We start from the raw sequence: 13,759 nt of genomic DNA on the forward strand, positions 1-13,759 counted from the left end.
TTATAAATAATTTTGAACTAGTATAATATCTTTTGGCGCGTTAGGGCAAAATGATGAGAGTATATTTTTACGATGCGCGCGCACACCGTCACGACAAAAACCGACACCCTGAAGTTAGCTAGTCAACACACACACTTTTTTTTTATTTTCTAATTTATTTTAAATACAAGTCAATCTCTGTCAATTTATATTTATCGGAAATGGTCTATTGTAGCAAAATGACTATAATTCCAGCACCATAAACCCCACAAGACGATATGTGATGCGTCAAATTTTACAGCTACCGACACCGCCCTGTTATTATACAAATTGTTCTTTTGTATATTTGACAACAATTTTCACTAAACGCTCTATTTTTTATAACATTTCGCGAACCTATAGTCGCCTATCTACAAGAGTTGATACATTTTTTATCTTAATATATATAAATCTCGTGTCACAATGTTTGTCCGCGATGAACTCTTAAACTACTTAACCGATTTTAATCAAATTTGCACACCGTGTGCAGTTTGATCCAACTTGAAAGATAGGGTATATTTTGTTTTGATATATGTAATTATTATATTTAAGAAAAAAAATAAGGCGATACGAAGTTTGCTAGGTCAGCTAGTAGTATTATAGTGACTGGTGCTATTATTAAGATGTAGGAAAGAATATTGAAGGATATTGTGTTTGTCACTCACGTAGATTATATCGCTTGAAACGGTGAACTTCGATTTGTTCAAGCTTACAACAATTAACGGCAATATTGCTTTTTAAATTTGACTAAAACTGATACTCATACGATTATGGCTCAATATTAAATAGATAATAAAAAAAACCTATTTTAAAAGATATTGATCGATATTTCGTGTGTTAGTAATCCAAATTATCGCGATATACAAGCGTGATGAAACCAAGATTTTAAGCGGTTACCGTAACCTATAAACATGTACAACAAAAGAAGTGGAACATGTACGTTGCCGGCTCTAACGCATAATAATTAGGTACTATTAGGTCATAGAGAGAGCATGTGTGCGTCAAACTTATATTGAACTACATTATGTAAGAAATATCTTTACAAATATAGGGCGCAGAGAGACCTGCGCGAGCTGGTGACAGCTGACTGGCGCGAGATAGCTCTGGACTTAGATCGCTGGAGACTTGTGGTGTCGGAGGCCAAGATCTACTAATCGGTCGCTGAGATAGAGGAGTAAGTACGTAATTAAATAGGTTGTTATGTGTTGTTTATATTTGTTATATGGAGGCTCAACGTCGATATCACAAAGATTTTATAAATTCAAACATCAATACGTTAAGAAAACTTATTGTCACACATACGCTAATTTTTACTAAAAAAATTTTGAAGTAAAACTTATTTACGAGAGCGTTACGAAAAATGTGATTGGGTGAGGCGAACGGAGCAAGAGAGAGAGAGTTGCGAGCACACGTTTTCTTTCTCTCTTTCTCTCATAGCCAGTTACGTTTCGTATATCTAAGACACAGTCCGGGCCTCTTGCGCAGGCCTATTGCTAAAAAAAAAAATTTACTTCAGTCGTGTGGTCTAAAGCACACTTGTTTTTTATTTAGTATCAAGACATTTAAGTAGTCTATAATTAAATATAGCTCGATACCAAAACTAGGGATCATTAGTCGAAACCTACGTCTTTCCACCGTTCCATCTCCGCTTACAGAATCACTTAGGAATCCTTAATTTCCGCCAACATAGCCCCCGTGTGTGGCCCGCATTAAATTAACATAATCATACGAATTTTGATAACATTATAAGGTAAATTTGGGAATCTGTATCTTTATGAATACGGTCTGGCTATTGTCTTCGAACAGTAAGGCTTAGATTAATTGAGTGATTATGTTATATTGATAACCTCCTTCTATAATCGCTAGCAATTTTTCATTTAGACAATTTGTTAAATATATTAATTTAATTTTTGGGTATTAAGTTAATGATTACAAAAATTTTGGTTGGTTTTTTAGGTCTGAAGAAAAATGGGTTAGTCGATTTCTTAGGTATAGCGCGCGCCTTAGCAGAAATTGTGAATTCATTATTTCACTTATTAAATAACTAGCTGCGCCCGCGACTTCGTCCGCGTAGAATTTGACAAAAAGTTATTGTTTCGTTTGCAGAATTATAAAATATATAAATTTCTAAAATAAAGGTAGGCTAAGTTACTCCTTATTACATCAGTTATCTGCCAGTGAAAGTCCCGTCAAAAGCACTACAGTCGTTTCAGAGATTACACGGAACAAACAGACAGACAGACAAAAATTGTAAAAAATGTATTTTGGTATATGTACCGTGTATATATGTATCCATATGCGTTTAGTAAAAACCATTTATTTTAATGTTAGAAACAGACACACCAATTTTATTTATTTGTATAGATATATAACGCTTCAGCCTGTAATATCCCACTACTGGGCATAGGCCTCTTTCCCCATGTAGGAGAAGGATCAGAGCTTAATCCACCACGCTGCTCCAATGCGGGTTGGCGGATATATTCCCTACTATGAGTAACGATCGCTATCAGGTGTACATGATAACAACCGGGACCGACGGCTTAACGTGCTCTCCGAGGCACGGTGGGGAGACCCACAAGGACTGCACAAACATCCAGACCACGGCAAACACCTGTATGGCCAATACAAATGTTTGTCATGTGCGGGGATCGAACCCGCAACCGCCAGCGCAACGAGTACAATCCATGGCTGTAACCGTTGCGCCAACGCGGCGTCGGCATTGTATAGATAGATATATACCTAGATAAATTTACTAATTCTTATCTGAAGTATAAGATTTCTAAGAAATAAAAGTTTAAAAAATATTATTTTTAGCCCGCTACCAGAACTCCATGTTATTTCCTTTTTTTTTAATTGTTTCTCTTCACAACCACTGCTAAGTACCAGAAATTTCAATTTATTAAATAAAGTAACGGCTGCTAGGAGCCTATTTTACCGCCAACTAATAAAGTCTCTGATAGTTAATTTGTACTTGTATGCAGATAAACTTTAATTAAACTCTACAGGAGTCTAAATTAGTTCAGGAAATGCGAGATAATTCTTTTTGTTATATAACTACACAACATATTATATAATATTAATATGAAAATACATGACTTTCTATGTAATTTCGTTATATGCTCCAAATCCATACAGCGCAACGATTTCCTTCAAGATAGTCAAAATAGTTAACTTTTTTCCCTGACTAATTCAGTTTGACAGTCGGAAGTCGACCCGGAACATATAACGGGTCAACCCTTGCGCCGCGGATACAGTTACAATCGGCCCCATGCTTTTTGTGGTCTAGCAGATTATTACGCCCGACTTACTTCTATATCCCGTTACTATTTAAAATGTTTTGATTGCGGTATTACGTTTGAGGTTCGAGAATTTGAGATGGCTTATAAATTTTGTCATAATTGTAGCGTTTTAAAAACATTTATATTACGAGTTATATTTACCTTAGAATGTGCGTTTGTGAAGTTACTTAGACTTATTTTTAAATTTGGTTACAATTTATACAATTCTTGGTAAGAACAATAGGAACAACTTAAAATAATCTTGAAATACTTTTTTTATTTTAGACTAAATTAGAAATAAAGTAAAAAGAGCACTGAATTTAACATATATTAAGTAAAATCATTCACTCGTAAATATTTTATACTCATGTATTATATTTTTCAAATAAATCAAAATATATTTATCTATAAAATTAAATTAAAGCTAAAAAAAATTTAAAACACAAGCTTTTATTTTAAATGCGCTAAAAAGAATAAATTTAAGATTTCCTTTAAATTAAACTTTCCTCTTCTAACTAATTTCTAAAATAAACTGTCCTTTATAAATACAATAAGTCTTAAAATTATAAAATTAAAATCATCAGATCAAGTTATTTAATTTCCTTGTTAATCTATAAAAGTAAACCTCGCACAAGCTATATGGTATAACCTTAACCATAAACAAAAAAAAAAGTCCGACTTAACTGTACCAAGACATTTTTTTCCACAGCGCGAAATCCGAGCGTCGTTGAAGGGTTAATGGCGCGTGAAATGAACCTAAAAAACAAAGATATTTACACAACGTCGACTGTCCTGTCACAATACACTTAGATTTTAGAAGCGATACACCGTGTTCGCGACTTGTTTTCTTAACATTTCTTTAGAATACATGATAACATCAAATAAAAAATACTTTACAAATCAAAATAAATTCATTCATCAATCATTCAATCAATACTTAAATAATTATAGTTAAGCTAACATCGATTCGGAACTCACTACGTTACCACAGTTAACATCACAAAAAACACAATAAGTCAAGTAGGTAATCTTAAAAAATAAACTGTCTATTATTATAAATATAGTCAGTGAGTTGTTATGAAACACAGCTATACTAAATCCACATAATTATGTTTGTCATATATATTTATAAAAAAAGAACTAACTTTATCAGACAATGAGACAGGTTTTTTTTTAAGTAACCGCGCAGTTTCTTGCCAATTCTTCTCTGCAGACCCTACATTCTAAGCTGTCGAAAGCTTCCCTTCTAATTCTATTGATTAAGTAAAACAAATATAATTTTGATTCATAAAACGACAATTTAAAAGTACTGTTGCGACCTGCTTGAACGTTCAAATTTTTTAATTTGACTTTTAACTTTCGTTAAAAGAAAACAAAATGGTGAACATAGTTTCCGTTAGTTTTGTTTGATAAAAGATATAAAAATTAATCTACACAACGCAAATCCGTGATTTTAGCGTAAATTTGAACGAAGTTCTGAAAAGTCACAGGACCACCAGCGTAAGGGAGATGCGACTACAAGGAGTAGAGAATGTATACAATGTTGGATGTGGTATAATGAAGATTTTAGACGGAGAGTGTAAGGCCGTATAAGCTTTGACCGCTTTTTTGTTTTTTTTTCTTAATGTCTAAACAATTTTTAAAGTAAAAATGTAGGTATTTTTATATAGGTATGTTTTGGGTCCAGAATATTTTTTGCTTAAATGCAATATAATTTCTACAAAATAATTATGTCTTTTATTTTGTGTCATAGTTTTATTTTTTCATTTGAGAAAATTTAATTAAATGTAATAAAAGTTGTTATTCCTATTTTATTTGTATTAAATTTTTCTTTACTTACATTACTTTGTATTCATTATTGCGTTGCAAGCTTACCCTTATTAGATTAACTTAGAAGCTAAATAAAAATCAAAAAATCAGTAATGGCAGACTAATTTAAAATAATTACAAGTTGTGTAGAATTAAAAAAAAAAACTTCAAAATAATTTATTATAAATCAAAGCCTTAATTAGCGCATCCATTATTTCCCACATCACCGCACCTCCGGGCCACCTACAGTCGCGTTTTGGGTTTCACCCACCTCGGGCTAGTGAAAACTACATCACTGGGTTCGATTCCCGGGTCACTCGGTGTCGTATGTTGACTGGTTTACGAGGGAATTATTTGTAACTCGCATCTACCTGTTTTTAAATTTTAATTACTTTTACTGTCAACATATTTTCGTTGAAGAGTGAATTATAAATGTTTTAATAATAATTATTTTAGATATAGTTTTTAACATCTATATTAAAAAAAAATGTGTATACGACTGGGCCGACTGGGCGAATTTTCGAAGTAAAACTTCTCACACGCTTGACTTAGAGAGTAAGCTGGTGAATTCGTAACTAGAGATATGTATACCTTAATTAGATGAAGCGAAAGAAGTTTTACTTCAGTCGTGTAGTCTAAAGAACACTCGTTTTTTATGTTTCGTTATATTTTAAACAACTTTTACTTAACGAAAAATTTAAAAAATCACGCTAAGTATTATTACGCAAAAGTCAATTTCACTAAAAATTGTATAGAAATAATTTCATAATTAACTGTAAAAAAGGATGTAAAATATAATAAAAATATATTATCTTATTATGAATTCATTAAAACAATCAAACAGAATAATTAATATTTCATTTAAATTTAAGTTTCATATTAGTTATCAATGGGTTTAAATTAAAACTAATTCTCACAAGAACTATATCATTTTTTCAAAGGTTTTGCTATTACTTTAGAAGTATTAATAATAAGTAATAGTATATATTATATATTCCATATTTCTTGACAAATTAATGTTAATTTAAATCGGATAAAGATTTTTATTATTTTTAAAAATATTCTAAAATTACAATGAAACATTTGCAAAAAAAAAAGAGAATGAATACTTCATTCTCATTTTTTTACTATTTAGAAGTTCATAACAATTTATTTATATTACGACTATAATTAGATATTATTTTTTAATCAAAAGAACTATCAATTTGGAGTCATGAACATTGTTATTACTCCTGCTACAAAAAGGTAACACTTATATGTATTTTTAAAAAAATATTGCTACAGATGCATTCACTCATCGACCTTGCAATACATCCCTTCGACTGGAAAGTATCAATAAACGCCAATATTATAATAGTATTACTCAAAAGCTATAAAAATAGGACCAAGTCGTGGCAACAATGCCGTATACGCACGCACACGGGGAAGAAATAATTAATGATGATTACCCTCTCGAATGTACTTCCATCCTTCTCACACCCCTACAAAAAACATTGTCCGATTCCCTCTAACTCACCGGGAAAATATATAAGGGAGTCAGGTAAGCGGGAACGTCAGAACCCTTCGGGATACCGTTGCGAACACACCTGTACCGCTCGCGTCATGGCTGCCGAGACTTACGGACATCGCTTGCTCTACTCCGAGAAGGACATGTTTCCGACCGACGTCATGTTGGAATACTCTACCGAGGAGTGCTACTTATCCTGGCCCCGGTCACCTGACTCGGGCCGGTCGAGCCTGGAGCCGACTCCATCGATGGACAGCAACCAGGAGTCACCAACTCACATCGCGTACAGAGGATTGCCCAATGATTTAGGCTTAGAAGATAGTTCAGAGGATTTGGAATTAGAAGCATCTGGGAAGAGACGAGGTCGTGCCACCAGTGCTGCGGTTTTGAGGAGACGTCGCTTAGCAGCGAATGCTAGGGAGAGAAGGCGAATGCAGAACTTAAATAAGGCGTTTGACAGACTACGTGGGCACTTACCTTCGCTTGGAGCTGATCGCCAACTATCTAAATACGAGACTCTACAAATGGCGCAGACATACATCGCTGCATTGTACGAGCTCCTTCAGTAAACATTCAGTGACCTAGTAAAGTTATTTATTATAGTCGTAGATGCCGGAAGAGATTCAAGAAGTTAAGAGCCAAATTTTATCAGTTCTAGAATTTAGTGACGTACAGGGATATTTATTATATGTATAAGCATCGCTTGTTACCACGTAGGTATAATTTCCCGATTAACATTAACAATTACGTGTGTGTTAAAAATTCTTACGCTTATATACTCGGTTAATTTTAGTTAACGCAATCCGTCCTGCCGATATTTATTTAGTTAATAATAAAAGTGTTAACATTAAATTTAAATTAATTAATTAATACAATTTTTTTTAATAATTAAAACATCTTGCCGCATAAGTATTACGTGTGAACATTCCGTTAGATTGAAATTAATTTAGTTTTTAAGTAGTGTAAATGAAAACGCTATTATATAGTACATAGTTTATGTATTACAAATGTTTTGTAAATAAAAGAATGTTTTAATAAAAATATGTTTACAATTTATTCAACACACCATCTAAGTTCCTTTAATTGCTCAAAGTTACAAATAAATTTAATGTAATTATTTTCATTATAATTTAAATTTTTTATTTCAAAAAGTTTTAAAAAAAAATATTTTAAAAAAATATGATTTGGATTTTTTCATTTTTTAAAATTTAATCATTATTAAATATTTCAATAAAAATAATAATATATAATATATCTATTATTCCTATCAATCTTTTGATATCTTAACGTCTCTTACAAAAGGTGTCTATTGAGATAACAATCTTAACATCTAATCGTAAATAATATTAAGTAATAAAATAATACTTTATAAACAATCTATTTTCTTTTTAATAATATTTTCAAATCAAAATTAGATACACACTTGATATCTGGATGAAATAATCTGGCCGATTGGCGCGGCGGTTGTAATCTGTTTTCTGCTCCAGAGTTGTAAATTCTATTCGCGCATCATGTCTGAGTCATATAGGTATGTAATTATCAACTTATCTAATATATAAAATTCTCTTCTCGCGGTGTTTGTAGTTAAACTCCTCCGAAACGGCTTGACCGATTCTCATGAAATTTTGTGTGCATATCGGGTAGGTCTGAGAATCGAACAACATCTATTTTTCATCCCCCTAAATGTTTAGAGTAGTCCACCCCTAATTTTTTTTTTAATATTTAGATAAATTATTTTTTTTTTATTATGATTCGGCGTTGAAAAATACATACAATCCTAAATTTTCACCCTTCTACCACCAACCCCTATTTTTAAATAGCGTTTAGCGGCAAGACAAAGTTTGCCGAGTCAGCTGGTATTTCTATATTATTGAATTGCTTAACTTAGAATAGATAAATTCATGCGTTGGTGTCAAGGGTAATTTCTTAAAAAAGAATTCTGATAAAAAAATAATTGTAGCTGAGGTAGGGCACAGCAGGACATTTCCTGCTCAAAATATGGAGCAACTCGACTGGGGAAGTACCTCGACCATACAGAAGATCACAGCTAAATAATACTGTTTTCGAGCTGTGTTGTGTTCCTGTTGGTGTGTAAGCTGTAGATTTCCCGGTGGGGAATCGGGGGTAGGGTCGGCAACACGCTTGTAATGCTTGTAGTATTGTAAGCGTCTATAGGCTACGGTAATCGCTTACCATCGGGTGAGCCGTACGCTTGTCTGCCGACCTAGTTTTTAATAAAACATCCAATTTCTGTATAAATTCCGCTTGTCATCAATCCCTAACTGTAATTAACGAGGATCGTCACTGGTTAACTGTTAAAAAGTTTTAAAAGTCAAACAAATACCTACGTAGGTACCAATTTAAGTAGAATAGACTAAGAAAAAACCACAGACTACAAAGTCTAGTCTGGCATTCAATACAGACAGTTTTGACTACTGATCCGCTTATATCAATCACGATTGATACTTAACAGCCTATTTTACTTGTGAATAACTAAACTATACAAATAAAAAAAGTTTTATTAAAATAGTCTAGTCATTTTACAAGTATGATGTTTAACAGAATTAGCATCTGTATAGCCTAAAACTAAATCACATTCAAAAGATTATTAAAATCGGCCCAGTAATTTCATATTACTTATTAACTTCACTGTTTTATTTGGTTGTTATGATGCACACCTGATAGAGATCGTTACTCATAGTATAGGGAATATATCCACCAACCCGCATTGGAGCAGTGTTACGTCCGACCTGGAGTATATTAAAAAACGAGTGGAAGCGTGATCTCAGGTACGAACGGGACGAACACTTGTCTGCAGTACGCAGAGCTAACACTTAATGTCTTAAATAAAAATCCTACCTTAGTTTCACTGAATACTGTTCGGTGAAGCCTCGCCAGGTATAACTTAATTAACATCAAACTATAATTGGCCAATCATTACGTCTAATGCTAATCAATTATACTTAACTGAAGTGGCGGGCTGAAGCAGGAACCAGCAATCAAAATGGCCGTTGTTCGGCGTAGTTCACTCACGTTTTTCACAATAATTCAACAAGGAATACAAGGAATACAATTTGCTATTAACAATTAAATTACTTCAAACAACAAAGGATGGTTCGATCAACAAAAGGCGATAATTTTTCGCGAGAACGAACAAGTACAAACAAAGCGTAACTTTTATACGGAGACCGGAAAACGATGCAAATTTTTAAATTCAAAGGTGACGAATGACAGCTCATAGATAAAAACCATTTCGTAAACTATACTAACTGTCATAGATAATATAATAGTTTAGTGTTGCTACATTTGGTTCATAACATCTACCCGCCTCGGCCAGGACTACCTGGCCGCTAACCAATTGGCAGTCGTGACAAGGTTGATACCGCTCTCTTCAGAACAGAACCGTCCACCCGAACCTCAGCAAAACGGGGCACTCCATCTGCTCCAAAGACGAGGTTAAGAATGCGCCCTCTGCGCCAACACAGTGGCGGTGAGTTAGCGTCCTTAACCAGAACGAGGTCACCAACATGCGGTGGATCAGTCTTGTCAGTCCACTTAACGCGCTGCTGGAGAATATGCAAATATTCCAAATTCCAACGTTTCCAAAAGCTCTGAGTGAGTTGTTGGATCAATTCAAACCGCGAGAGACGATTGAGTTTCACATCAACATAGGGGTATTCCGGCAGGGCGTTCAGCGGCCGTCCAATCAAAAAATGGCCCGGTGTGAGGGCTTCCAAATCGTTAGGGTCTGAAGAGATCGGGCACAACGGGCGTGAATTCAACATGGCTTCAATTTTGCAAAACACAGTTGCGAGCTCCTCAAATGTTAATACGGACTCGCCAATTACTCGTCGCAAATGTGTTTTGGCAACCTTTACAACACTTTCAAAAATTCCTCCCCAGTGGGGGCATGACGCGGGACTGAACTTCCAAGTTATTCTGCGACTAGCTAGTCTAGACGCAATCTCAGTCTCATTAGACGCCAAAAATTCATATATCTCTTTTAAATAGTTATTTGTGCCTTTGAAGTTGGTGCCGCAATCCGACCGAATCAAGGACGGTAGTCCTCGTCGTGACACGAATCTATCTAACGTCGCAACAAAGGCCTCTGTCGAGAGGGCTGAGACTAGTTCTAAGTGTACCGCCTTGGTGGACAGGCAAACAAAGACGCACAGGTAGGACTTGACCGTTTTACTGTTCCTGAGGGTCGAGGTCTTAACCGAAAAGGGACCTGCAAAGTCCGTCCCAACTCCAGCAAAGGGCCTTGTCTCTGTGACCCGATCCGACGGCAGGTCACCCATGATAGGCTGCATGGTAGAGGCCTTGAGTCTATAACAAGACATGCAGCGAAAGACCACACTACGGATCGTCCTTCGGGCCGATAAAATCCAAAATTCTCGTTGTAAAATGGCCAATAAGGCATTACAGCCGGCGTGGGAGTTCTTGATGTGACGATCAGTCACCAACAAACTCACTAAGTGGCCACTTTTGGGCAACAGGAGGGGATGACGAGCTCCATACGGGAGGTTTGCGTTCCTTAGACGCCCTCCGACTCGCAAAAGACCCGCACTGTCCAAAAAGGGGTTCAGTTTGCAAATGGCTCCAGACAGCTTACATTTGCCTTTTCTCAAAATATCAATCTCATTTTCAAAGTTCTCTTCTTGCACAGAACGAACCCAATGAAGAAGAGCATCCTGGAGCTCTTGTGGCGATAAGAACGCCTCCAAGCATTTGTTCTGTGGGTGTCTACAATTTCTGGTGAAGCGCTTGATCCAAGCGGTGACCCCCAGTAATTTGTCTAATGAGCTGTAGCGATTCATTAGGAAATCTGGGTCGAACGGATGGTCCCGCCGTTCAATCGCAAGGGTTCGCAACCCAGGCAATGTGACAGTATCCAAGGCCGGTGTTCGCGGCCAATTAGATTCTGACCTGGTCAACCACTCAGGTCCCCACCACAGGGAGTGCTCAACCAAAAAGGGGGCCATACATCCCCGTGATGCGCAATCAGCAGGGTTGACTTCGCCAGGCACATGCCTCCAGATTAACGGGGTTTCCGATTTCTGGATCTGAGAGACCCGATTTGCAACAAACACCTCTAAGGTGTGGACTGACGTCTTCAGCCAACATAGGACAATTTGACTGTCAGTCCATGCATAGACTGTCTCAATGTTAACTGACGGGCACAAGGTGGACATGACGTGATTCAAGAGGCGAGCAAGAAGGGCCGCCCCTGACAACTCTAGCTTGGGAATTGTCAAGGTAGTTCGAAGAGGCGCGACCTTGCTCTTCGCCATGACCAATGACACCTTCACTTGACCATCCATGGTCACGGTGCGCAAATATACGGCTGCTGCGTACCCACGTTCCGAAGCGTCCGAAAACCCATGAAGGGACGCTGTATGCCTCCCTGGTGGAAGCATAGCACGGGGCAACGATATCATATTGATAGCAGGCAATGAGGAAGCAAACAGGAGCCAGTCCTTCAAAATAGCTTCGCGGAGTGGCTCGTCCCATCCAAGACCTGCAGTCCAAAGTCTCTGCAGGAAGCATTTGGCCCAGAATATGACTGGGCATATCCAACCATTGGGATCAAACGTTCTCGCGACAGTCGACAGAACCAGCCGTTTCGTCCAAGTGCGAGGCGAATCCAAATCGACGTTGAACGTGAAGATGTCCTGGACTGGTCTGTACTGTATTCCAAGGACTGTCATCATGGTAGGATTGTCACGGTTCTCAAATAGGTGAGGATCCTGCTGGTGGTCATCAGGTAGCCCATCCAAGAGCGCAGGTAAGTTGGAGATCCATTTACGCAATTCATATCCTGCGGAGGCTAGGATGCCAATCAATTCGTCACGCAAAAGGAGAGCCTCTCTCTCCGTGGACGCACCAGTGCATATGTCATCAACATATAGGTCCTCCTTCAAAATGGCGGCTGCGCGAGGAAACGACATACGCTCTCGATCTGCGAGCTCCCAAAGCGAACGTATGGCCAAAAAGGGGCTAGACCGCAGCCCGTATGTGTTCGTGTTGAGTTCGTAGACAAGTATGGGATCTTGCGGGTTTTCCCGCCACAATATCAGCTGGTATCGACGATCATCAGGGTGGATTACCGTTTGCCTGAACATCATCTTGATGTCAGCTACGAAAACGAATTGGTGACGCCGAAACCGCGTGATGACGTCACAAAGGTCCTTAAGCAATTTGGGACCAGAATGAAGACACTGGTTCAAGGACACTCCCGATGTGGTCTGCGCAGAACCATCAAATACTGTGCGCAGCTTGCCACTTGACGGCTTTATCACAGCATGATGTGGGAGGGAAAAATGCTCCATCGAGCGCCAATCAAATTTTGACACAGACATGTGTCCCAAATCTTCATACTCCCGCATGAAGTCAATATACTTCTCTTTGAGTAGCGGGTCCCTGCTCATGCGGCGTTCCATTGCCAACAAACGCTTCTCTGCAGTAGGCCGCGAGTCGCCAAGGGGCGGTCGTACGGCAAGAAATGGCAATCTTGTCATGATCCGGCCAGAACGAAGATAACTAGTGTTGCTCTTGTAGAACCGTTCACACTCCTCGTGTTCCGGATCAGAGCGGGGTGCTTGTGGTGGCTCTTCCACTTCCCAAAATCTCTGCACGGCGTCAGAGAGGGCGGAGCCCACCATCAAAGCCGTTCCAGGTTCAGCAGGAGGGGGAGCCCTCAATACAGGCCCCATCAATGCGAACCCAAATATGGTCCGGAGGGCTACTAAGCCACCTGGCTGCAAAACACGATCCTTACCGAGTAATATTTTGCCCAGTACATCGGCGCCAAGCAACAAATCGACCGTGCCAGGTAGGTCGAATTTAGGGTCAGCCAAGTCCAAATCGGCGGTCAATTTTACCGCATCCGCAGACAACCGAACTTGCGGGTGACTGCCCAAGATGTTCTCCATCACAATGGCCGACGATCTCAGCGTCGGGCGTGGAGAATTTGAGGGCGAGAACTCAAACGAAACGTGGCCCTCAACCGTGGTTACAGGGGCGTTCCCGACACCTCTTATTACATCTGAATACTTTTTAATATTCAGGCCAGTCTGCCCCACCAACCAAGACGAGGCTATGCACCCTTGTGAGCCTGTGTCCAATATTGCTCGGACTACAACCG

At 37.9% G+C, this 13,759-nt stretch overlaps 2 protein-coding genes across 2 annotated transcripts; one reads left to right on the top strand and one right to left on the bottom strand.

Moving 5' to 3' along the window:
• The first annotated feature begins 6,707 nt into the window (after positions 1-6,707).
• On the top strand, positions 6,708-7,181 carry LOC123658102 (protein atonal-like). Its single transcript, XM_045593570.1, has one exon. The coding sequence runs from the start codon at positions 6,708-6,710 to the stop codon at positions 7,179-7,181; it is 474 nt and encodes a 157-aa protein (XP_045449526.1).
• A 2,781-nt stretch (positions 7,182-9,962) lies between these two features.
• On the bottom strand, positions 9,963-13,547 carry LOC123657963. The gene is made up of 2 exons (XM_045593442.1): positions 11,228-13,547; positions 9,963-10,360 (listed from the first exon to the last, which is right to left on the bottom strand). Exons 1-2 carry the CDS (start codon positions 13,545-13,547, stop codon positions 9,963-9,965), a joined length of 2,718 nt encoding a protein of 905 aa, XP_045449398.1.
• Between the last annotated feature and the right edge of the window lie 212 nt (positions 13,548-13,759).

This window comes from Melitaea cinxia, chromosome 11 (genome assembly GCF_905220565.1).
Source record: "Melitaea cinxia chromosome 11, ilMelCinx1.1, whole genome shotgun sequence".
Lineage (NCBI taxonomy): Eukaryota > Metazoa > Arthropoda > Insecta > Lepidoptera > Nymphalidae > Melitaea > Melitaea cinxia.

What these genes read in the sequence shown, in the direction of transcription:
- LOC123658102 (XM_045593570.1), top strand. Translation starts at nt 6,708, where the DNA reads ATGGCTGCCGAGACTTACGGACATCGCTTGCTCTACTCCGAGAAGGAC.
- LOC123657963 (XM_045593442.1), bottom strand. Translation starts at nt 13,547, where the DNA reads ATGGAGAACATCTTGGGCAGTCACCCGCAAGTTCGGTTGTCTGCGGAT. An exon ending in TATTTTGAGAAAAGGCAAAT is followed by an intron (nt 10,361 to 11,227) that starts GTAAGCTGTCTG and finishes CGATCTCTTCAG; the next exon opens with ACCCTAACGATTTGGAAGCC.